The following is a 26,279-nucleotide window of genomic DNA, read 5'->3' on the forward strand; positions in this document are numbered from 1 at the left end:
CTTTGCAGATTAGGTTTTACATGCAATCTCATACCATTAGTTTTAACTCCCTAACAGTATATGGAGCAATCAGAGTTAGCATGGGCCTGTTGCCGAGTAGGCTACAATATTCAGCTGGATACATACACCACCAACCTGATATCAGCAGTTGATACACAAAATACTGTCTGGTGATGACTGGTCTATAAAATGCAGGCAATGAGCAATGGTTGTGAGGCAACTTTAATGATAAAACCTTTATTCATAACAACACTTCTTGTCCTTCTATGTCAGTGTGTATCTGCACAGATTCATCAAAACAAAGTGTGTAATATACTTAAATATAGACTTGGAGTACTCTAAAGAAAGTTACAGTAAGTACCACAACATCCAGTATTATTTAGATAGTGACATTTCTGGATAAACTCAATAATATTACAACTCGGTAATTCAGTCTAATAATTTATAGAATGGTTCTTATTTAATATGTCTTATCCATTCACGCCAGTGATGCATTAAATGCACGACAGTCATCAACACAAAATAAAATAGAAGCATTAAAATATGCAGCTCAGTCAAGAATAGCATTACTCGATAACATGTGGTGTGAGAAAATCAAATTACAGCAATTAATAATTATCAAAACACATCCATCCTCTTTTCATATGTACACTGTTGCTGAGACGACCAAAAGAGGTCAAACAGAAGCTGGCCGCATCTACTCGTGTGTCACGGGCTGATGGGCTCTGGCAAACTCGTAGAAGACAGGACAGACTCTTCCTGGAAGGGAAAAAGATTAAATAAGGTTATTCTGTGCGCAATTAGTGTGCATTAATTGTCCAAGCATGTACAGTATACAGTATCAGACTGTTGCTGCTATTTTCCACAAGGAACCATCACATCTTCAAACGTTAAAAAAAACATCTATATATATATATACACACACATATACATATGAAGATGTGATGGTTCCTTGTGGAATATAGCAGCAGCAGTCTGATACCGATATATATATTATTAATTAATACACAGGACAAGATGTTACTATCCCTTGTGCCAAAATCCGAGGAAAAACACATTTAGAAGCCCAATCCAGAATAAAACAAGCTAACAGGCTAACAAACTAATAAACAAGACACAAATCACCAGTTACCTACCCTAGCCAACAGCAGTATGAAGCATGTCATTGGGGTTTTCAAGTGGGCACCTTCCTTCACCGACGTTTCGTTAAGTTAGGCCCACGACACCTCAAGAAGGCTTAACGGTGTAATCCAGCGTCCTGGAAACACCCCCCTCCATGCTACCACCGCACAACTGCATATTACCTCACTATCTAAGCCTAGCTATCCAGGTCGGTTCGGTATGACATTCCTGACTACACCACCACTGTCAATGATTCAGCCCTGTTGATGCGGACCGTTAATCATGACCAACAACAAACAAACCCTAACTACACCACCACTGTCAATGATTCAGCCCTGTTGATGCGGACCGTTAATCATGACCAACAACAAACAATCCCTAACTACACCACCACCGTCAATGATTCAGCCCTGTTGATGCGGACCGTTAATCATGACCAACAACAAACAATCAATCTGACCTTAGCGAGCTCCCCAGCTAGCATGTTTCCTCCTTATCCACAGCCATTCACTTGCTCGTTCTGCTGCCTGAGACATGTTGCTAACCGCAAGTTTCAGGCTCCGTCCCCGAATGCCCAACTCAGTTAGTAAGGCAATAACGGACTTTGCCACAAAACCACGGCAGCCCACCTCTACAGGCCGCACTCGAGCCCTCCAACCTCGCTGCTCTGCCTCTGCTGCCATTTCAGCATACCTAGCTTTCTTGCGCTCATAAGCCTCCTCAACTCGATCTTCCCACGGGACTGTGAGTTCGATAAAATAAACTCTCTTCTCTACCTCAGACCACAGTAACAAGTCCGGACGTAGCCGGGTGCTAACTATATATGCTGGGATGACTAGCTGTTCATTCAAGTCAACCCTCATTTCCCAGGCTCCACCTACACTTAGCTGCCCTAACTTGTGCCTGACCTTAATTGGTCTAATCTTTTCTCCCTCACGTACAAATTTGATCTGTCTAGTCTCTTTGCTAGCAACTAGAGAATTTACTTCTAGCCGCTTTTCCTCAACTGCAGCTGCCAAACATTTCAACACCTGGTTGTGACGCCAGGTATATCGCCCCTGGGAGAGACTGACCTTACACCCTGACAGTATATGCCTCAATGTACATACACTAGAACACAATGGGCAGGCACCATCCTCGCCCAACCACTGATTTAAGTTCTGGGGAGATGGCAGCACATCATAAGTAGCCCCTAGAATAAATCTAATTCTGCTGGCCTCCATGCTCCACAACTCTCTCCACTTCAACTTTCTCTTCTCTACACTCTCCCAGTTCACCCACTGTCCTTGCTTTGCCTGCGACACTGCCTTAGTACATCTTACTGCCTCCTCTTGCCTATGTACTTCTTCAACTACCATCTTCCTCTTTTCTATTACTGATGCCTTGTTCCACACAGGTTTCCCTATGCACAACCCTAAGCCTCCACGCCCATGCTGCACCTGACCTATGATATCCCTGTGTCTAAGAGCTGACTGTGCTTGCTGTACTGCCTCCTTTGGGTTCCACTTCCTCCCTGTTTTAACTGTGGGCGCTACACTCCTAACCACTGGATCCTTTGACTGAGTCAGAGTCATTTCCAGTCTAACCTTAGCACACTTGAACTCCTCTGTCAGGCTAGATAATGGCAATTCCAATATGCCTTTCCCATATAAGGCTACACTGCTTAGGCAGCGTGGGACTCCGAGCCATTTTCTAATGAATGAGTTAATCATCCTTTCTAGCTTTTCTACCTTTGAAAGCCTTTATATAGTATAGAGAGAGATAGATCTAGATATTCCCCCCTCCCATTTTCTCCCCTGCTTTCTCCCCAATTGTAACCTCTGCTCCGGGGTGGGCTACTTAAGATTCCACAAGGCGGACGGGCGAAACCGGGACCTGCCTCATAGTTGACATCGTAACCGGCCAATCAGGAACGCCGTTGGCAAGACAGTAATGGCTGCCTCCGTGGCTCTCGCCTCGAGCAGTAACGTCAACGTTTGTCAAGTTTACACAGCCATAAGTTCAGTTATTGCAGAAATAGACTCAATAGCAACAATTAAACAAGAACAGGAGTATGCAACAGCGGAGTTTATCGGCGGAAAAGACATTAGTTCGTCGTTCTTCTGAGAGGATTTGGATTTGACTGGATCCGACGCTGATTGGCTGAAGCACTGGCTACTTCGACCCGCTGAAATGACTGCGCACAGCTCAGAGTCCAGATGGATCCACAGAACCAAACAGAATGTGAGTTCACGGATCCGGATCGTTTTAACCAGGCCAATTTCCCCCTGCTGCCCCGGTCATTGCTCCACCCCCTCTGGCGATCTGGAGAGAGTTGTAAACTAGCACATGCTTCCTCCGAGACATGGGCAGTAGCCAGCCGCTTCTTTTCACCTGACAGGGGACACTTCACCGGTAGCACGTGACGTGGGAGGATCACGCTATTCCAACGAGTTCCCCTCCCTCCGAATAGGCGCCCCTAACGACCAGAGGAGGCACCACTTCAGCAACCAGGATATTGCATGTTTTGGTGTGGGGTTCCTATATGAAGGAACCCCCCAGGGGGCATGGGACGAACATGCAAACTCCACACAGAAAGGCCCTTTTGACGACCCCACCTGGGCGGCGGGCACTCGAGGACATGCAGACCGGGCACGCATTCCTTCAGTGCTCACAGCGTCCCAGGTGGGAATCGAACCCAGGACCTTCTAGCTGTGAGGCGACAGCGCTTACCACTGCACCACCATGCCCCCTGACCAAGGCGGAAGTACCGCTACCGCGAATTGAACGCGTGTCCTGGGTACAACATCAATATGTAATATTTTGCTTACAGTAGATGATATATACTGCTGCAGATTGCTCACTCCTTCCATCTGAACAGTCACACCAGGAGATGCTGGTTCAACCACTCCTCCCTGTAGTGTGGGCGGGGCTTTGTCTCCATCCACCTCTCTGGTGTCACTCTTCTGTGTATGGCAGAGAAGAGACACAAAACAGGCTATCACTGAAGAGTGAGTTCTGGGTGTGCCAGTCAACAGAAAGCAGCGAAAAGAAATACCACCTGTGTTATAGGGACAGTATTTTAAGCACCTGCAGAACAACATTGTGTACCAACAAATAGTCCTTCAAGAATAAGAGGGCTCTATAGATTCTATCACCATGTTTCTACAGTACAGCTCACACGGGGCAGCAGCATCTGAGTGTGCTTATGCTCTCAGGAAGTAGACAGTGCCACAGGAAGTAGACAGTGCCACAGGTCAAGGTGTTTGAGGAAGGATGAGCTGCAGACAATAGAGAGCCCCAGGAACGAGTCCGGAAAACATCGATGCTAACACTTCCTGGTTCTTCACCGTTTTCGCCTATGGGATTTTTGAATGGGTTTTTGGCGTGATGCTTCTAATAAGGTCTCTGGCAAACGCAAGCTTAATCAAACACGAACCAGTGTTCAGTAGGATAATCTTCACACATGAGGACCACTTTTATGAGTTTTTAAGCTTTTACGTGCCGTTAAAAGGGCAGCTAGCTAGCAAACGGCTAAATGAGACTACACTGTTGAGTCGACGGGGATATTATACGTCAATAACGTCATCACTTCAAAGAACACGGAAATTCTCTTTCCCCTCACCTAGTTCAGCCCGGGGTAATCAGTGCACAGCAGCGCACACATCAACAACACTCCAGGTTGAGTGGTGACGTGACGGGGAAGCCTATGCAACACTGTAGTTCTGGATTAGCTTAGCACAAGCTTTTTACTTCTAGGGCTCGCATTTACGCTTCAAAACTCATGAAAGTGGTCCTCATGTGTGAAGATTATCTGGCTGAACACTGGTTCGCATTTGATTAAGCTTGCATTGCCCAGAGACCTTATTTGAAGCATCGCGGCAAAAACCCATTCAAAAATCCCATAGGCAGAAACAGTGAAGAACCAGGAAGTCCGGGACTTCCGCGTTCCGACTACAAAAATACGTCATCCCTGGGGCTCTCTATAGACCCTTCTCATGGGGGCCATTTTGTGTCGAAAAGGCAGAATAAACACAGGTGCAAGCAAAACACTAATGGTTTCCAAATTCCAATCGTGGACGTTTGAAACTATTAGTGTTTTGCTTGCACCTGTGTTTACCCTGCCTTTTTGACACAAAATGGCCCCCATGAGAAGGGTCTATTCTTTGGCAGAGAAAAGACATGGATTGTCTGCACAATATAATGCAAAATGTAGGCTAGCCCTGAAACCTCCTGTGTGAATGGAAACATCATCTCTAAAAAGGGACACCACCGAAAAACAATGGCGATTTATTTAGCACACGATCTCACACATATCCGGAAACTGTAAACAGTTTCGCAGACACACATTTAGTTTGACAGTTATGGAGTTGATTTGAGTACAATTGTTGAGCAGTAATGTCATTCATGCACAAATGATATCACTGGTCCACAATTGTACTCAAATCAACTCCATAATTGTCAAAGTAAATGTGTGTCTGCAAAACTGTTTACAGTTTCCGGATATGTGTGAGATCGTGTGCTAAATAAATCAGCGTTGTTTTTTGGTGGAGTTCTCCTTTAACCCACTGATACCTGATGCAGCATTTGTGTGCGTATCCTTTAAGACCGCGAACCGCGTTGACGCGGTTTGCGGTCTTAAAGGGATACGCACACAAATGAGGGATATACACGCAAATGCTGCATCAGGTATCAATGGGTTAAGTGTATAATAAAGCATGGGTTTGCATTACATCATGAGTAGACAATCCCTCTTTTTTTGACAGATTATTTTTCCTGACCAACACTAAACCTGAAAAAGACTGGATGTGCATCCACACGCATTAGTTGACAAAGTTACAATTCAGGCCATAGTCAGCCTCACACTCAACAAAAACGTGTATTCCAATGAGAGAAACCTCGACTTTGGTTGTAATTAATGTTCTGGGCCCTCCACACGGTTGCTCATCCCTGATAATGTTGAACAGAATACAATAAAGTATGATCACTATTGGTCATAAGATCAGGATTTATTTATTTAACCAGATAAAAAACAATTGAGATATGAAATCTCTTTTACAATTGTGACCTGGCCAAGAAGGTAGCAAAGTTGCACGTGGAGTTGTACACATTGGAGGTATTTTGGTGCGTTGTTACGGGCTCTTTTCAAGCTGATCAGATGTGAAGGCATAAGCACATCAAGGTAAGGTTATATTTAAGAAACACTTTTCTTTCTCCTGTTGGTGTTTTTTTTTATACCTCTATTTGATTTTGGAAGTCGGGTCTTGTGTATTGCACATATCACTTCAGCGTCTACATGCTGGATAGTGATTACAGTCATCATTGTACATTGCATTTCAGGGCTGGTTGTCCATCTCTAGGTGCAGTCAGTTATTCCATAATTCAAAAGGCCATAGTGGGAAAAGCTACTTCTCTATTTACTTTACATGGAAATGTGGATTACAGTATCGTCTGAAATCCCAAGAGTCATTTCTGCTGATGGCTAAAGCTCAGATAGAGATGTTGTAATAAAGCCTTCATGATCTCTGTCCCATCTGCATGCAACAGCCTGCAGTCTCATGAATTTAAAATAGTTGTTTGGTCAATGGAAGATAACGGACACTGTCGACACTTTTACCTTTATTTAGGATTGTGCCTCAGCCCGCATCTGTCACTAAACTGTAATATTAATAATTGGTGTCATTCTCAGTGCCGACCCAAGCGGACCTGTTGAGCATAAGCAGACAGTTCCTCTTAAAGCCCCAACTGCTTCAAGTCAAAGGGTGACAGGAACTATTATGAATACATGTAAGAAGCTGTAAGACAAAGCTATGATCGATTTGCAATTACAGTGTGGAGAGCAGTCCTTTAGCTGCTCTCATATTGTGTCATATATTTTAAATATAAAAACGCTACGCTATACAACACGTACGGTACAACAGAACTCACCTTTGACTTAGAAAATCCTTTCGACTCTTTGAATGGAAAGTGGCCTGCGCCTGGAGAGAAGGGCGGTGACTGTGGCGAGGCGGGTGACTTGAGCCCGTGGGATACGGACCGGCTCCTCTTCACAGCAGAGGACACCGCCTGAGCAAAGCGCGACGGGGTGGCGGGAGAATAGGGTCTAGGAGCTGCGAAGCTCCTCAGTTTGTCCAAGCTTAACCCTAAAGCTGCCTCTTTACACGGCAAACTGCTCTGCCGTGTCACCCGCATGACGGCCACATTCTTGCCGTCATCCTCTTTGGGACTGGGCTCAGCGTGAGCGCCCCCTGCTGTCTCCTCTTGACACTGCACAGGAGGTGGAAGAGGAGGTGGCGGCAGCAGCAGCTTTTTTCTCTCTAGACTTCCTTGAGCCTCCCTCTGGCCGACCCCAGGACTGCCACTGGCACTGGCACTCTTGACTGCCGCTGATGTCACATAATACCCAGGTGTTCTTTTGTGCTGTGCCAAGCGGAAAGAACCAGGCTTGGGTTTAGTTGCGGGCGGAATCTTCATCTCCTTGACCTCTGCTGGTGAGCCTGCTTGGGATCCCCCATTAGACGGTAATGAGATCTTGTCATCCGCTGGAGGTAAACCCGTCGGCGTCAGCGGGGAACGACTAGATTCCGGTGTGCCTCCGTTAACGGTGCTCTGGGTAGCAGCAGTGCGATTGCACGTCAACGAGCGGTCCCCGGGTGTCGTCGTCGTAGGCTGCGGCTGTTCCACGCAGACCTCGGGCGCCGGCTGTTCCTTCCGAGCCGTGCTGCTCTCCTCCTCCAGCCGAAGAGAAGCAATATCCATTTCCTTTCCTAGAGCCACAGCGGGGGACTCCAGTGTCAGCTCAACTTCATAGTATCTCAGTTTCTCCAGAGATTTCGGAGGCACGATAGTGTACGTCGTCATCCCCACTTTGGGAATGTAGTCCCGCGTCAGCTCGTTGGAAGGCTTGGGTTTTGGCTCCGAGTCCGTAGCGTAAACGGAAGCTGCCCTCGTCATTGCAGGGCCGCCCGCTTTCGCCGCTTCTTCTTGGCACGATGAGGTCTTTGAGGTGTGAGATAAGGCAGGTTTTTTGAGGTCAGGGGGGTTCAGCTCCTCCGTGAAAGTGGCCACATCCCTCTTCTCCCCGACCGCTCCAAAGCCAGGCGACGTAGCCGAGGAAGGAACTTGGTCCCCGTGTTGTCGGGAAGGCATAGGGAGTGTGAAGTCAGTTTGCACTTGGGCATCCTCTCCAGTGGGGCGTGATGATGATGTGCTGCTGGCGGCCATTAGGTGCTCCAACCCGTGCGTCTCCTCCCCGGGGCTTTCAGTGTTTGGCTGAGCAGAGGCATCACCCTGCATTACAGGCTGCTCCAGGAAGCCAGGGGCACTACATACAGCACTGCAGTCATCTTTGACACTTTCAGTTTGGGACTCTTCACATGTGGGCTGCTGACTTACATCTTCAACTTGACATGGACCACTATCTGTATGGACCAAAAGCATTTGTGATTTAAGACAAACTTGTTTTGATTTAATTCGAGGAACAACAACACATATAAACTAAAAAAAAGCACATTATGGCAAGTTCAAAAAAACATATTTGTAGTCATGCTAAAGTAGTCAATATAATAATAATAATATTTGAGCAGCCGTGACCAATGTGTGTTTAATCCAAGAGTAAACCCACCAGTAACTTCCAGTTGTGATGAGTCTGTCTCAGCAGCTGTGCTCGGATCATGGTGCTCTGCAGAATCATTCACTGCACTCTCACTCTGCATTTGACTATAGGGTGGAGACGAACACTGGGCATTCAAAGCATTGCAAATAGCATTAAAAAAAACTGTTTTTTTGCTGTGGGAAGTCTTAGGAGATTTCGTACTTGCCATGTGAGGACAGATCAGCAGACTGATCTTCCCCGCTGCCCTCGGTGGACGGCGTGCTCAGCATCTCAGCGTCAGGGGACGGGGACGGGGAGTGCAAGGAGACATCAGCTGACAGGCTGAGACGGCTGTCCTCTCCCTGGCTGTCCCTCACTGTGACAGCTCCAGAGATTACAGAGGAAGTGGTCTCCTCCTGCTCCATAATCTCCTCCAGTGTGTTTGTAGCTGCACCCTCTGTAAAACAGCAGCAAGAAGAAGTGAAGCCATTGTCCATTGACTCAAACAGGCATTAGAGGGGACATGTTGCTAGGTGATCAGTGGACCATCACTCTGTTTAAATCCCTGAAGATTTAATCTAATGCATTCATTGGAATGAAATGAATCATTTTGTAGGTCTCCATTCCTAACTTTGTGAGGCAGCTGGATTTGCGCGAGATCATGAGATCACATGACAAATCCATCTCGCCACGCTCCAATCTATTGGTCTGAATCTGAACCACTAGTGGTTCACACCAATCAGCATCCAGATAACAAACTGGGTGGGATTTAGGTGTGACGACAGTGAGAAGCTAGCCCGTGATAGACAGATGGTTCATCCAATCACCTGCCAGGTATTTTTTTTAAGTGCCTGCCCCCAAAATAGTTTCCCGACTGTTTCCTGACTGTTTCAAAGTATGTTATGTTTTATGGTAATCTATGGATCAGAGAGCCGGCATGCACATTTAAACACAAGGATCCAAGGGCCGTTTAACCATTTATTAAAGCACTACTTACTTTTTTTAACGCACACAGGTTATAATGCAGCAAACCAAAGGCCTACCAGCCAGCTCGAAACAGTGTGTCAACAGACTGGGCTTTTAAAGGTAGTGTGCAGGTAATTAGGTAATTAAGAGTGATTGTGGGCAGCTGGGTGAGGTGCAAGAGGAACAGAGGTGAGGGAGTGGTGCATGGTGGGAAATGGAGTCCAGGATACCAGCTTGGGATTTTTAACAACCTATGTGAAAACAAACCATATGGCAGTGCCAGGTTAATCCATTCCCCCTGTTAGCAGGACACTTTGATATTGAAAGCTGTCGTAAATATTAATTCCATAGTCATAGGTAAACACATAAATACTTCTTAATGAAATCATCTTTCACATCCCATTGTCCCGTGTCTAGTCCTGCATTCGGCACTTCAAGCGAGAGTGACAGAGAGGAGCAGAGAACAGAAGGAACATTCAAGTCACGCTGGAGCTTCGGCCTGTGATCTCGAGCAGCACTGGGATGTTTTGGTCGAACAGCAAGGACCAGTGAGCTTTCACTGTGAGCTGAAACATCAGGAGCGATGGGAGTGGAGTGGAGTGGAGATGATGCTGTATCGATGCAGAGAGCAGTCACTGGGCGGAGCCTCTTACAGACAGAGGGGCTGTGTGATACTGTGCATGACGCCATGACACTGTGTGATACTGTGCATGACGCCATGACACTGTGTGATACTGTGCATGACGCCATGACACTGTGTGATACTGTGCATGACGCCATGACACTGTGTGATACTGTGCATGACGCCATGACACTATGTGATACTGTGCATGACACCATGACACTGTGTGATACTGTGCATGATGCCATGACACTGTGTGATACTGTGCATGACGCCATGACACTGTGTGATACTGTGCATGACGCCATGACACTGTGTGATACTGTGCATGACGCCATGACACTGTGTGATACTGTGCATGACGCCATGACACTGTGTGATACTGTGCATGACGCCATGACACTGTGTGATACTGTGCATGACGCCATGACACTGTGTGATACTGTGCATGACGCCATGACACTGTGTGATACTGTGCATGACGCCATGACACTGTGTGATACTGTGCATGACGCCATGACACTGTGTGATACTGTGCATGACACCATGACACTGTGTGATACTGTGCATGACACCATGACACTGTGTGATACTGTGCATGACGCCATGACACTGTGATACTGTGCATGACACCATGACACTGTGTGATACTGTGCATGACGCCATGACACTGTGTGATACTGTGCATGACACCATGACACTGTGTGATACTGTGCATGACACCATGACACTGTGTGATACTGTGCATGACGCCATGACACTGTGTGATACTGTGCATGACGCCATGACACTGTGTGATACTGTGCATGACGCCATGACACTGTGTGATACTGTGCATGACACCATGACACTGTGTGATACTGTGCATGACACCATGACACTGTGATACTGTGCATGACACCATGACACTGTGTGATACTGTGCATGACGCCATGACACTGTGTGATACTGTGCATGACGCCATGACACTGTGTGATACTGTGCATGACACCATGACACTGTGCAAACATGTAAAGAGGCAAGAAACTGAAAGACAGACTTATATGATAAGAGATAGAGATGAAGTAAAAACATGTTCCTATTATTTAAAAACAAAGAGGATAATTCACAAGAAATCTGCCATCTTTAGGGGTCATCATGTGTGGGAGTTACACTATGTCTTTTGAAATGTCTGATCAGGATGCACTTATAGAATGCATATATTATATATATAATATTATTATTAAGAGTATTTTGTAGATACTTAGTTTTTGTATTACACTTCTGAGTGTACAGGATTGGTGGGCCTTGCCACAGCCCACGAGACAAAACGATAAGTGCCAGCAGTGTTTTACACAATCACAGCAAAGTCTATCAAAGTGAAGTCAATAAAACAAGTTAAAACAAACAGTTGGCAACAGCCAGAATAACACACACTCAAATTCATAGTAGGCGCACATTTTTGCAAACTTTCTGGTCAGTATGCAAAAAATAAACAAATGAGATAACCTTGAACACACAACAACAACAACAACAACTACAATAAATAGTCGATATTTAGGGGAATACTGCAATTTAGGTCAACAGTCATTTGGAATGACCTAACACTGAGCTTCTACTGAAACATTCTCACATTTAAAATTAAAACATTTTCCAGTATTTGTATAAGCATAAATTAGTTTAGTATTCCCAGCTCGATGACATGAGTCTGTTTACTGAAAGAGCAGACACACAAAGAAGAAGTCAAGTCTGCTTGAAGAAAGTCGAGACATGTAGACACAGAAGGTGAAAGGCAGGTGGAGTGGAGAAGCAGAGCTGCAGAGGACTGACTGAAGGAATGACAGAGGCAGCACAGGACAGGCAGAGGAAGGTGGCAGCAGGAGCAGGACAGATTCCTATTCACTTTCCACTGATGATTCAGAGTCTGTAAGAATAAACACGGTCTACTTAATGAAATCACCTTCCATTCTCTCACTGCCATGCAGTTTCCTTCGTACAGTGTGTCAACTGAGTCACTGCTCTATAATGACCACTAGGTGGCACAAGAGTCAAATGAGATGAAAAGACTGCTGCAATGTTTGCAAAGGCATAGCTTGGCTGTGGTGTTCAGTTGTTGACATTGAGACCAAAGTACATGTCTAAATATCACCCGTTAAGAAATGCTTAACTTTCTCCCCAGAGGTGAAACAATCTCAATAAAGACAGAAATCAGCCTAGCAGAATCATGACAACTCTAATATCAAACACTCATAAACATAGGGAGAAATGTAAACAAAGGCAAACCTTGCAAAATCCCAGGAGGAGCTTTGTCTTGGACAGCAACACCAGGGGGTGTGGGGGGTGGAGGAGCCTTGCGCTTGGTCCTCTTCAGCGAAGACTCCGCGGAGGAACCGCGACTTATACCAGACATCTACACGACAATGAGATGGAATAGAGCAATATAATCGACACATTTAAAACACAGAAATCGTTTCACGGAATTCATACAGATAAATATTTGGAGAGAGAAGTCTTGTCAACGACGGGTCAACCTCACCTGGTCGCTGTCCAGTTGGGCCTCGGGTTCAGAGCCGAGTCTCTGGCGGCGAGTGGCGAGGTCTGAAGGGCAGCTCTGGGACACGAGGATGGGGGGCTGGGGTGCTCGTCTCTTCTTTGGCACGTCGACGGGCGTCGCGGGGACGGAGATGAACGGAGAAGAGTAGTTGGAGCTGGGCAAGGCCATGCTGAGGGGTCGAGGCTTGCTCACCAGGACTGGAGAAGCTGGGGCACTGGCTGTCGTTGCCTTTAGCAAAAGACAAACATCCAATCAGAACACGATAAAGAGGGACTGTTTCCCGGAAAAAGCACAGTGCACGTCCACCAATGGCAAACCTAAGCAAACAAACCTCCTTCTGCACACGAAAAGTGATTTGCTGATACAGCAGGAGCTGTACACAATGAGACAGCATTATCTTAAGATTGGGCAAAAAATGAAATATGATCGAAAAACACCTTACCGGTTCAGGTTTTTTCTTGCTTTTTCGAAACTTGCTGAAGAGGCCTTTGTTCTCCTGCTCTTTCTGGTTTTTATCTTTGCTCGGCGTGACTGGACCTGCGAGGAAAAACCATCGTGAGACGATGTTTTAGTCGGAATTCTGATAGTGCCGGTGTCATATATATTTCATATAGCCCACAGATGGAACTACCTGCGTGAGTGGGTGAGGCTGGACATACAGGAGAGTCAGGCTGGTCTGCAGAGCGAGATTGGGAGCAGAGCAAATACAACGCACAATGAATATGAGCTACAAAAGAACAGTGCAAAGTCAATATAGCGAAAGCAGAAAATGTCACGGCAGACTATGCGGCAGACTTGCTCTTTTAAATAGATCATTGAGTGCTTACCTTTTGTGTCCCTTGCATAAACCTCCCTTATGGCATAATCATTGAGAGAACTGGACAAATCCAAGGCGCCCGGGGATTGGACATCTCTCAACAGAACCGTCGTCTCCACCTCAAACTCGCATTTCTCACAGATGGCCGGTAAGAGTTCAGCCAGAGGGACTCGAGGGTTGACTCGCAGGATCGTTTTCTGAGTCTTTTTATAGTTGATCACCATCCGAACAGTCGCCTGGAGAATACAGAAAGTGCCACTTTCATGTACTCATAATCAGTGTTGTGCAAGTTACTTTCAAAATGTAATATACTACATAATATTACTAGTTACTTTCATTTGAAAGTAATACGTTACTTTTACAATATTACTGTCTGTGTAGAGTAACTCGTTACTTATTTACACTACTTTTGCATTACTTTCACCAAAATAACAGCAGCAGCAGAATGACGTCGCCGCCCCGGAACATCCCGAAAATGTGTGTATAGATGCTTTTAATTTGACAAATAAACATTCTAAATTGCCCCTAGCTTACTTCCTGTTGCAATGTTTGCTAATGCAATAGCTGACAGGAAATAAGATAGGGTTCAAACTGTTCCCATAGCAACACAATTCTGTGAAAACCGCCTATACCGTCTGAAGTCAGTGTAAACCGTCCAACATTCTAAATGTTCTCTTTTTCCTTTGCTATTCTCATCTATAGTGGTTATTTGCATAAAAACACACAATTTGATTAGGAAATGACTATATCTTTATTTAAATATGTGCTTTGATCAAGTAACTCAATTTGTAACTTGTGTTACTTGACAAAAGTAACTGGTATACCATTATTGAAATCCTATTGTAATAAGTTATATTACTGAGTTACTGCTAAAAGTAATATATTACATGTAATATATTACTTTTGTAATGAGTTAATCCCAACACTGCTTATAATACATATAAAGTTTAAGATAGCATTAATAGCAAATATTTATTTGACAGGAAAATATCTCAAGCATGTCCAGTACCTCAGGCATCTGAGGGCCTGTCTTCTTATTCTTCTCCTCCACTCCTTTAGCTTTAACTAGGATCTTCTCTGCCTCCAGAGTTCCTATGAGAGCGTTGGGCTTGAACTTGATGTGGTTTCTGTTGGCGGTGACCAGCTCTAAGGTGTGGCTGGAGGGGTTCAGGTGATACTTTGCACAAAGCATCACTAACAGATCCATGAGGGGTTTGCTGAAAGACACAGGAGACATGGAGAGAAACAACAGAAACAACGTTAATTGTCATCATGAACTCTGTTTATGCGCTTGACGCGCTTGACGACGCCGATTGGAGTGTATTCGGGTCGCCTGCTGATGACGTCACCAGCTTTGTTAACGCCTTCTCTGGTTTTCTAGAGAAAATCACCGATGACGTTGCTCCCGTGATGACTGTAAAAGTCCATTCGAATCAGAAGCCATGGGTGGATAACACAGTGAAAAAGGCTCTGAAGTCCAGAGCAGTGGCTTATAAAGATAGCCTAATTTCAGGAAATAAAGACGCATACAAAGCTGCTTCCTATGAGCTCAGGGCCACCATTAAGAAAGCAAAGAAGCGTTTTGGCAATAAAGTCGAAACCCAAATGAAGCAGAGAGACACCAGAAGTATGTGGAAAAATATCAACATTATGACGGATTATAAACCCAAATCAAATCCGGTAGTAAATGATCCATCATTCGCTGAGGATCTAAATGAGTTCTTTGCTCGGTTCGAGGACAGTGTTAGCCCAGCCGACATTAACTCCCTGCAGGAGGCTATCGCCCCAGCATTAGCATTAGCTAAAGAAGGAAAACCACCCACATTCACTGTGCATGATGTAAGGCTTATTCTTAAAGGCGTAAATAGCAGAAAAGCCGCCGGGCCCGATAATATCCCAGGCCGGGTGGTTAAAGCCTGTGCCGACCAATTAGCTCCAGTAGTCCACTCTATCTGGATGGCCTCGCTAGAACAGGGCGTTATCCCCCGTATATGGAAAGAGTCCACCATCGTCCCCATAGCCAAAAATAATAAGCCCAGTTGCCTGAATGATTACCGGCCTGTTGCTTTAACATCCATCCTCATGAAGTGCTTCGAAACTCTGGTTAAAAATATGATTATGAAACAACTGCCAGACACCTTCGACCCCACCCAATTCGCCTATAGGAAAAAGAGAAGCCCTGAGGATGCAATCTCCCACCTGCTGCATGCCACCTACTCTCATCTGGATGCAGGAAAGGGGAACTACGTACGATGGCTGTGTGTGGACTTCAGCTCCGCCTTCAACACTATCGTCCCTCAGAGGCTTATCAAGAAGATGAGTGACCTGGAGATTACTCCATCTCTTCTCCCATGGCATCTCAACTTCCTGACTGACAGGCCTCAGAGGGTTAGGTGGGGCAACAATACCACCACAGGCCCCCGGATCCTGAACATCGGCGCCCCCCAGGGCTGTGGGCTGAGCCCACTGTATTACCCCCTCTACACCCACGACTGTGTGGCGACACACCCCTCGACCATCATAGGCAAGTTCGCGGACGACACGGTGGTGGTGGGGCTGATCTCAAACAACGACGAGACAGCCTATCGAGAGGAGGTGGAACTCCTGGCGTACTGGTGTAAGGAGAACAATCTTCTCCTGAATGTCACCAAGACGAAGGAGATGGTTATGGATTTCAGGCGGAGTAAGAGGACCCCGCATCTGCCGATCAACATCGACGGGACCCCAGTGGAGGTGGTAGATACCTACAAATACCTGGGAGTAAACATCAGTGGGGACCTGACATGGAGTGCCCATGTCACCGCCTTGGTGAAGAAGACAGCGGGTAAGCTGTACTACCTCAGGAGGCTGAGGAAGCACACCAAATCCCCAGCCTTATTAAAGGCCTTCTATTCTGCCACGATTGAGTCTGTGCTGACGAGCAGCATCTCTGCCTGGTATGGAAACTGCAACGGCAAGGATAGGAAGAGACTGACGCGGGTCATAAAGGCCGCGGAACGCGTCACCCGCTCCACCTTGCCCCGCCTGGAGGACATCTACAGCAAACGCTGCAGATCCAAGGCGACGAAAATAATGAAGGACAGCTCTCACCCAGGCCACCACTTGTTTCAGAGGTTGCGCTCTGGGAGGAGACTGAAACACCTAGCGGCGAGGACCGAGAGGTTGAGGAACAGCTTCTTCCCTCAGGCCATCAGGGCCCTTGATTCATAAAGGGACCTGATTCATAAGTTGGTACCCAGTGCACTGTGTTCACTGGCGTTTTTTATCTTGCTTACTGTTTTCTTTTCTTTTTTTCTCTTTGCCTTATGCAGTGCACCATGTTCACTGTTGTGTATTTTTGACCGTACTTTTGATTATGTGCTCGTAGCGCTTATCAGACTTTTTAGCTATGTTTTTCGTGTTTGTCTTTTTATCCTGTCTGCACAATATGGGAGCGGCCGCGGCCTTAATTTTCACTGCTCTTGACATGTCTGTGATGCTGCATGTGACTAATAAAAACCTTGAACCTAGTTGGTCTTATATTTTCCTTGTGTGCTCTTTTCCTGCCACCTGTTGCCCATGTTCCCTCATTAGCCTGCCCTGTTACCTGAGAGGCCATTAACACCTGGCGTTAACTTAACATGTGTTCTCTGTGATCAGATTGCAATCAGATTGTGTTTTATCACTTGAAAGTACAGGTGTAAACACTCCCAAAACGCATTGAAGAAGGATTGCAATCTGATCGGCCAAACCACCTCCGGAGGTGGTCAGCGATGCATTGTGTACACCATTGAACACAAGTGTAAATGCAGTGTGTCCTCTCAATCTGGATACAGCAACTTTATGCGGATTGAGAGGACCACCATTTCTGCAATCTGATTGCAATCAGATTGCAGAAAATGCATGTTCACGCCAGGTGTAAATGGCCTCTGAGTTTCTCCCCACCAATCAGTTCTCCTGATTTGCCCTATGCGTTCCTGCCTTCCCCGCTGACCCTCATGCTCCTGATTGCTCCTCTGTGTATTTATTGCCTCAGTGTGTCTGTAGCCGGAGTCATCTTTGCTATGTGTTGTGTTTCCTCTGTGTATCCGCTGTCTTTCAAGCTCTGTCTAGCTTTGTACTTGTTCTTACTTACATTCTAGTAAATAGCCTTTTTGCTCCTGAACCTCGCCTGCTTCTGCCTTTGGGTCCACACCTCTACACAAATCGTGACAATTAATGTTGGCCATCAGAGGGAGGAAGGGTGGTGAAATCCGGTTAAGGGCCGGTCTCACCACGCAAAATAGGACTTCCTCGTTAAACCAATTAGGGGACTGATGAAAAATCTGATTTGACATGCTTGATGTCAGAGTGGAAAAAGAGGAGCAGCAAGCGGTTGTGTCTAGTCATTCATTCTGTGCTTTGTTTTAACAGTGATTATGGGATTGGAGATCTGGGGATCCCCTCCCCCATTTTCTCCCCAATCGTACTCGGCCAATAGACCCTTTTCACGGCGACCATTTTGTGTCAAAAAGGCAGGGTAAACACAGAGTGCAAGCAAAACACTAATGAGGGTCTCCAACATACAATCATGGAAGTTGGAAACCCTCATTATTGTTTTGCTTGCACCTGTTTACCCTGCCTTTTCGACACAAAATGGCCCCTGTGAAAAGGGTCTATTCCTCCTGTTGTCCCGGTCGTTGCTCCACCTCCTCTGCCGATCTGAAGAGAGTTGGAGACTAGCACATGGTTACTCCGATGTGCAGTCGCCAGCCGCTTCTTTTCACCTACAGTGAGGAATTTTACCGGCCGGATGTAACGCGTGGGATGATCACATTATTCCCCCGTTTCCCTCCCCCCCCCACCCGTGAACAGGCACCACGACTGACCAGAGGAGGCACCAGTGCAGCGACCAGGACAAACACCCTTAATTCGGCTTCCCACCTGCAGACATGGCCAATTTGTACGCCCGACCAAGCCAGAGGCAAGACGGGGGCTGGAACCTGGTGTTGGCAGGCAGGGAATCTTACCTCTGCACTACCCGGACCAACCAAGATAGCCCATTTCTGTGTATCAATTAGCAATAAAAGTTGAGCTTTAAAGAAGTCATGTGTTAGAATACGTGCTAATATTAGCATGAAGTCAGTACATTGGCAACAGTAACCGCATGAAGCTCGCCTCCAGTTCAAAAATAGCCGACACTGCATTAAGAGAGCTGTTGAAATCTAACACCGTGGATCTAATCTTTATAATAATACATTCACTGTGCCGTGCAACAACATCAGAAGGAGAAGAACTTGATGCTAAATCCCTTTATATTGAATTGTTTCTTAAGAAGCCAAGGGGGCAAAAGGTACATAGGAATGTTTGTAAACTGTGTGCATTGTGAGAAAGGGAGAAGAATGATATCTTAAGTCAACTCTGCTGATGGAAAGTCTGAGCTGTGTGAGAGAGAGAGAGAGAGTGAGACTGAGGACACAAAGACCTTGGACTGAAACACGTCATTGACGTGGAGACATGTTGACACATGTTGATCTGATTAGGTGGTGTAGTCACAGTTGAAAACGTCGACCGTGAGACTATCCTAAAAATTGACATGTATATTCACAATATAAACCATGAGATTTGACATAATGCTGCATGAATAATCTATAATTTCATGTTACTAAAAGTGTGGAGAATGAAGAACACCAAATCACTTTGTTCCTTTAAATGGCACACACGCATACTTGTTAACCAAAACCACAGATGCAGCTACTCCACCTATCTGACTCAATCTCATTGGCACTGAACTTTGTGAGATGACATAATAAGTGATTCAGTGCTTCCAAAGCAACCCAAATGGCAGAATAAAATGTCTGCATTGCACATTTCCAGAATCCACGGAAGTGTAAAATATGAGCCTCAGAATTCGACTACTCATTAGTTTCACTCAATCATAGTCTCAGATCCAGGACCGTGTTATGGCACTGCAGGCTCCATTCAACAAGGCCCAACAAAACCGGCTTGGAATAGAGAGCCCCAGGGATGACGTATTTCTGTAGTCGGAACGCGGAAGTCCCGGACTTTCTGGTTCTTCACTGTTTCTGCCTATGGGATTTTTGAATTTTTAATCAAACGCGAACCAGTGTTCAGCCGGATAATCTTCACACATGGGGACCACTTTTATGAGTTTTGAAGAGTAAATGCGAGCCCTAGAAGTAAAAAAGCTCGTGCTAAGCTAATCCAGAACTACACACAGTGTCGCATAGGCTTCCACGTCACGTCAGCACTCAACCTGGAGTGTTGTTGTTGTGTGCGCTGCTGTGCACTGATTACCCCGGGCTGAACCAGGTGAGGGAAAGAGAATTTCCGTGTTCGTCCTTTGAAGTGATGACGTTATTGACGTATAATATCCCCGTCGACTCAACAGTGTAGTCTCATTTAGCCGTTTGCTAGCTAGCCGCCCTTTTAACGGCACGTAAAAGCTTAAAAACTCATAAAAGTGGTCCTCATGTGTGAAGATGATCCTACTGAACACTGGTTCGCATTTGATTAAGCTTGCGTTGCCCAGAGACCTTATTAGAAGCATCGTGCCAAAAACCCATTCAAAAATCCCATAGGCGAAGTGAAGAACCAGGAAGTGTTAGCATCGATGTTCTCCGGACTCATTCCTGGGGCTCTCTATAGGAAACGATACAATATTTAAGAACACGAGTAGACCGACTTGACGGACAACAACCTTTGAGTGTATTGCAAGTACTGCTTTGTTCAATGCTGAGGGCCTTGTTGAATGGAGCCTGCAGTGCCATAATTACGGTCCGGACGTGAGACTATGATTGAGTGAAACGAACGAGTAGTCGAACTCTGAGGCTAGTAAAACATGAACATTTTGGGTTGAGTGTTCTCACCTGCCATGGACTGTGGTCATCTTTTCCACTCCACCAGGCAGAACCACAACCAGAGACAGATCTTGTTCAACCAGGTTTTCCTTCTGGTCCATAGTCAGATGGGGATATCCTGGGAACCTCTGGGAGAAGCCAGGGGAATCCAGGTTCTTTAGTGCTGGGGGAGATGGGGCTTTGCTTTTGGTTGACACCCTGTTGTTGGACAAGGAAGTGTACATTTTAGGGCTGTGCAATATGGCCCAAAAATCACATCTCAGTATTTTTAGGCTGAATGGCCACACACAATATATATATCTGTATTTTCTATGAAGTGGGCTAAATGTTCAGTTGTAAGTCAAAGCCACAAGATGTCACAATCACTTTTATTAAAACAAAACTGTGAACAAAATAAAATGCAAAGACAGGGTTTCCTTCCCTGACTATTGGTGCTTTCACAAAATATTTAGACAATGAGATTTTTGATCAATAATCATCAGTAATATGGATTCACAGTAATGACCACCATAAGTGGGTAAAGGCAAATGATAGAATAGCTCAAACAGTCTGTGAAGTTCCGAAAACGACATCACTTTACTGTAACGCAGCCTTTAAGACAACACTTCTGCCATATATCACCATATTACGATATCCAAAATCGAAGACGATCTCTAGTGTCATATCTATTATCGATATACAGTAATATCGCTACAGTGCCCAGCCCTAGTGTACATGCTTCTCACAGCTGCTACAGTGCCCAGCCCTAGTGTACATGCTTCTCACAGCTGCTACAGTGCCCAGCCCTAGTGTAGATGATTCTCACAGCTGCTTCAGTAGCAGGACAAAAGTCTAATAACTTTAACGCCTTGAGGCAATCAGACAAGAAGACAACACTTGGAACGAGCCACAGACTGTATCATTGCCGTGGGCGATGTTCTTCTTGCTTTTTCACAGATGTCTTTAGAAAGGTTACTTTCTGCCATCTTCCACAACGATCTGATTGAAAATCAAAGGGCATCAGACAGCATGAAAGGAAGCCTTTCTTCCTCAGGTCGAAGTAAGCAGGGAGGCTATTGCATGAAAGAGCTCAAGTCCACTTTGCAAACAAGTCACAAGACACTCGAGTGGAGAGCTTTACTCACTGGGCCTGAAGAGAAGGCGGACATGAGAGACCGACCTCCGTTCAATTGGGTTGATGCGTTATTGAGTGTTTGTCTAGACTTGAAAGTCCTGCTGGCTGTGTCAATACAGCGTGGGAGAGCGAGCAGGAGCACAAGTCACCAGAATCATTACACACGGACTTTAATTATGCCACACAAAATATATTGGAGCAACAATTTGTATAACTCTGACTTCATTCAGCCGCAGATTTTCCAGCTGCAAAAAGCTGCTGGCCATCTGTTAGGCAGTACAATTTAAGCTAATTACATCATTATCATATTAAATAGATTAGGCTCCCTGGGAAGTTGGGAAGCATGGAAAAGCTATATGGGCTCTAAACAAAACTGGGTTTGGTTTGGTTTGATTTGATTTGGATCATCACTATAAAGATGTATGAACTGTGGCACGTTTTGTTTTGGTGTTTCTGTTCACTTTGAAGCGAAAACCTGCAGCTGTTAGTGTAGGAAATCGAAAGCAAACCCAAGGCCACACACAGTAGAAGATACAGCTATATTATTGTAAACGCTGTGAAATGTCATCCAATGGCTCAGAAAAAAAGAATATATAAATCTCAATCATTTCAAAAAACATGAGTCAAAGTGTTTAGTCAGCATAAAGAAACCCTGTAGACCTGCAAGCTGCCGGACTCACAGCCCACGAGAAGGTCTCTTCTGGGGGCACCACCTACTCACACTGAGGAATCTGAACAATGTCTACGGGTTAGAGGCTCCACTAAGCCACGTCTGAAGGATTAGACGTCTTTCTAGGGGGTTGCTGACCTTAAACACTATGATGGATATGAAGACACACACACACACACACACACGCACACGTACACGCACACGCACACGCACACACACACACACACACACACACACACACACACACACACACACACACACACACACACACATTACACAGTTACTTTATAGACATTATGAGCCACTCATCAAATCTCAATACATGTCACAATACGTGTGTGTGACCATACAATATATTGTGGGGTGCAGAATCACGTTATCATTTCAATTCTTGTCTCAGTCATGGTTGCCGACATGAAACATTGAAAGATTATGAACACTGCCGGCCAGAGCCAACGTCCACTCTTAAAAAGGAGGTGTCCTTTTTGAACACACTCTAAATGTATGTATGAGAGACCATTTCTTGGCTGGAATGTTGAGGGTGTTAATTTAGCATGGCGCAGCAGAGCAGACAGGGAAGTGTTCAAGGAACAATAATATACAGCTTTGCACACGCTGTTGGTCTGGACTGGAGCGACTAGATAACCATGACCATGAATACTTCAGTCCCAGTAAATCTGTCAATAGACAGCCCTGGCTAAACCAGATAGACACACACACTGTGGTCCCCACTGGGTACAAAGTCCACATTTCATGGCTCTGCTTGTTTATTTGGCAATTGGATTATAACCTTTAACATTGTTGCGTTGAACTTTCTCCCACAGCGAGTAGCTTTATCCTACTACCACTATAATTGGCAGCGTGTCTGTCTGTCTGTTTGTCCGTCCGGAGTTGCAAGGCGCGCTGCCGACCGACCAGAGGAGGCGCTAGTGCCGCAGGACAGGACACATACCCTCATTCCGGCTTCCCACCCACAGACACAGCCAATGGTGCCTGTATGGACGCCCGACCAAGCCGGAGGTAACACAGGGGCGCGAACCTGCGACCCTCATGTTGGTAGGCAGGGAATCTACCGCTACACTCCCCAGATGCCCACTACAGCAATATTTTTACGTATTTTACACCTTCACAATAAAAGCCTGCCTCCAAAATTTGGCAAAACGCTGTTCAGGGGTCTGGCATGAGTTTGATTGCACAGACAAAATAGTGCGCCCATAGGGGGCACTACAGCAATATTTTACATATTTTACATCTTCACGATAAAACACACACACACACACACACACACACTTCACACACACGTCCCTCCAAAATCTGCCAAATCACTGTTCAGGGGTCTGGCAAAAAAAAGTCCATCCATAGGGGGTGATACAGCCCTTCAGGGGCAAGAGGTAAGGGGGGGAAGTCATAAACGCTCTTTGTTCTGGTTTATATTAACACAGTTATCAATTTTGTTTCTCATGTGACGTGTTGGGAACATGAAACCTTTATCCTGGCTCAAAATGAAAGGAAATGAAACAAACAACAAAAAGCACAATAGCTTATAGCTATGCCTGAAGTTCACGGTCAACTCGCTTTATGCAACTGTGTGATCAGTGTCATGGCACCTGAGCACAGGTGACAGACACTGAGACACAGGTGACAGACACTGAGACACAGGTGACAGACACTGAGACACAGGTGACAAACACTGAGACACAGGTGTGACAGACACTGAGACACAGGTGACAGACACTGAGACACAGGTGTGACAGACACTGAGACACAGGTGACAGACACTGAGACACAGGTGACAGACACTGAGACACAGGTGACAGACACTGAGACACAGGTGTGACAGACACTGAGACACAGGTGACAGACACTGAGACACAGGTGTGACAGACACTGAGACACAGGTGTGACAGACACTGAGCACAGGTGTGACAGACACTGAGACACAGGTGACAGACACTGAGACACAGGTGTGACAGACACTGAGACACAGGTGTGACAGACACTGAGACACAGGTGTGACAGACACTGAGACACAGGTGTGACAGACACTGAGACACAGGTGTGACAGACACTGAGACACAGGTGTGACAGACACTGAGACACAGGTGACAGACACTGAGACACAGGTGACAGACACTGAGACACAGGTGACAGACACTGAGACACAGGTGTGACAGACACTGAGACACAGGTGACAGACACTGAGACACAGGTGACAGACACTGAGACACAGGTGTGACAGACACTGAGACACAGGTGACAGACACTGAGACACAGGTGTGACAGACACTGAGACACAGGTGACAGACACTGAGACACAGGTGACAGACACCGAGACACAGGTGTGACAGACACTGAGACACAGGTGACAGACACTGAGACACAGGTGACAGACACTGAGACACAGGTGTGACAGACACTGAGACACAGGTGTGACAGACACTGAGACACAGGTGTGACAGACACTGAGCACAGGTGACAGACACTGAGACACAGGTGTGACAGACACTGAGACACAGGTGACAGACGCAGACACGGGTGACAGACACTGAGACACAGGTGACAAACACTGAGACACAGGTGACAGACACTGAGACACAGGTGTGACAGACACTGAGACACAGGTGTGACAGACACTGAGCACAGGTGTGACAGACACTGAGACACAGGTGACAGACACTGAGACACAGGTGACAGACACTGAGACACAGGTGTGACAGACACTGAGACACAGGTGTGACAGACACTGAGACACAGGTGTGACAGACACTGAGCACAGGTGTGACAGACACTGAGACACAGGTGACAGACACTGAGCACAGGTGTGACAGACACTGAGACACAGGTGACAGACACTGAGACACAGGTGTGACAGACACTGAGACACAGGTGACAGACACTGAGACACAGGTGACAGACACTGAGACACAGGTGTGACAGACACTGAGAGACAGGTGTGACAGACACTGAGACACAGGTGTGACAGACACTGAGACACAGGTGTGACAGACACTGAGACACAGGTGTGACAGACACTGAGACACAGGTGACAGACACTGAGACACAGGTGACAGACACTGAGACACAGGTGACAGACACTGAGACACAGGTGTGACAGACACTGAGACACAGGTGTGACAGACACTGAGCACAGGTGTGACAGACACTGAGACACAGGTGACAGACACTGAGACACAGGTGACAGACACTGAGACACAGGTGTGACAGACACTGAGACACAGGTGACAGACACTGAGACACAGGTGACAGACACTGAGACACAGGTGTGACAGACACTGAGACACAGGTGACAGACACTGAGACACAGGTGTGACAAACACTGAGACACAGGTGACAAACACTGAGCACAGGTGACAGACACTGAGACACAGGTGTGACAGACACTGAGACACAGGTGACAGACACTGAGCACAGGTGACAGACACTGAGACACAGGTGTGACAGACACTGAGACACAGGTGTGACAGACACTGAGACACAGGTGACAGACACCGAGACACAGGTGACAGACACTGAGACACAGGTGTGACAGACACTGAGACACAGGTGTGACAGACACTGAGACACAGGTGACAGACACTGAGACACAGGTGTGACAGACACTGAGACACAGGTGACAAACACTGAGACACAGGTGTGACAGACACAGAGACACAGGTGACAGACACTGAGACACAGGTGACAGACACTGAGACACAGTTGACAGACACTGAGACACAGGTGACAGACACTGAGACACAGGTGACAGACACTGAGACACAGGTGTGACAAACACTGAGACACAGGTGTGACAGACACTGAGACACAGGTGTGACAGACACTGAGACACAGGTGACAGACACTGAGACACAGGTGACAGACACTGAGACACAGGTGTGACAGACACTGAGACACAGGTGTGACAGACACTGAGACACAGGTGACAGACACTGAGACACAGGTGACAGACACTGAGACACAGGTGACAGACACTGAGACACAGGTGACAGACACTGAGACACAGGT

The 26,279-nt window shown here is 46.3% G+C and overlaps 1 protein-coding gene across 2 annotated transcripts in view; it reads right to left on the minus strand.

The window, feature by feature from the left end:
• Positions 1-204: 204 nt before the first annotated feature.
• The window catches only part of cobll1b (cordon-bleu WH2 repeat protein-like 1b), a 42,632-nt gene continuing 16,557 nt past the window's right edge, over positions 205-26,279 (minus strand). For both annotated transcript variants that reach the window (XM_083641977.1, XM_083641978.1), the window contains 12 exons: positions 20,482-20,670; positions 14,643-14,850; positions 13,644-13,869; positions 13,448-13,492; positions 13,259-13,353; positions 12,799-13,044; positions 12,546-12,672; positions 8,918-9,152; positions 8,726-8,820; positions 7,030-8,522; positions 3,933-4,067; positions 205-759 (listed from right to left, as the gene is read on the minus strand). In XM_083641977.1, the coding sequence (XP_083498103.1) occupies positions 709-759; positions 3,933-4,067; positions 7,030-8,522; positions 8,726-8,820; positions 8,918-9,152; positions 12,546-12,672; positions 12,799-13,044; positions 13,259-13,353; positions 13,448-13,492; positions 13,644-13,869; positions 14,643-14,850; positions 20,482-20,670 (3,145 nt within the window). In that variant the 3' untranslated portion in view covers positions 205-708. The remainder of the gene's footprint in view (positions 760-3,932; positions 4,068-7,029; positions 8,523-8,725; positions 8,821-8,917; positions 9,153-12,545; positions 12,673-12,798; positions 13,045-13,258; positions 13,354-13,447; positions 13,493-13,643; positions 13,870-14,642; positions 14,851-20,481; positions 20,671-26,279) is intronic.

This window comes from Poromitra crassiceps, assembly GCF_964638095.1.
Source record: "Poromitra crassiceps genome assembly, chromosome: 8".
Lineage (NCBI taxonomy): Eukaryota > Metazoa > Chordata > Actinopteri > Beryciformes > Melamphaidae > Poromitra > Poromitra crassiceps.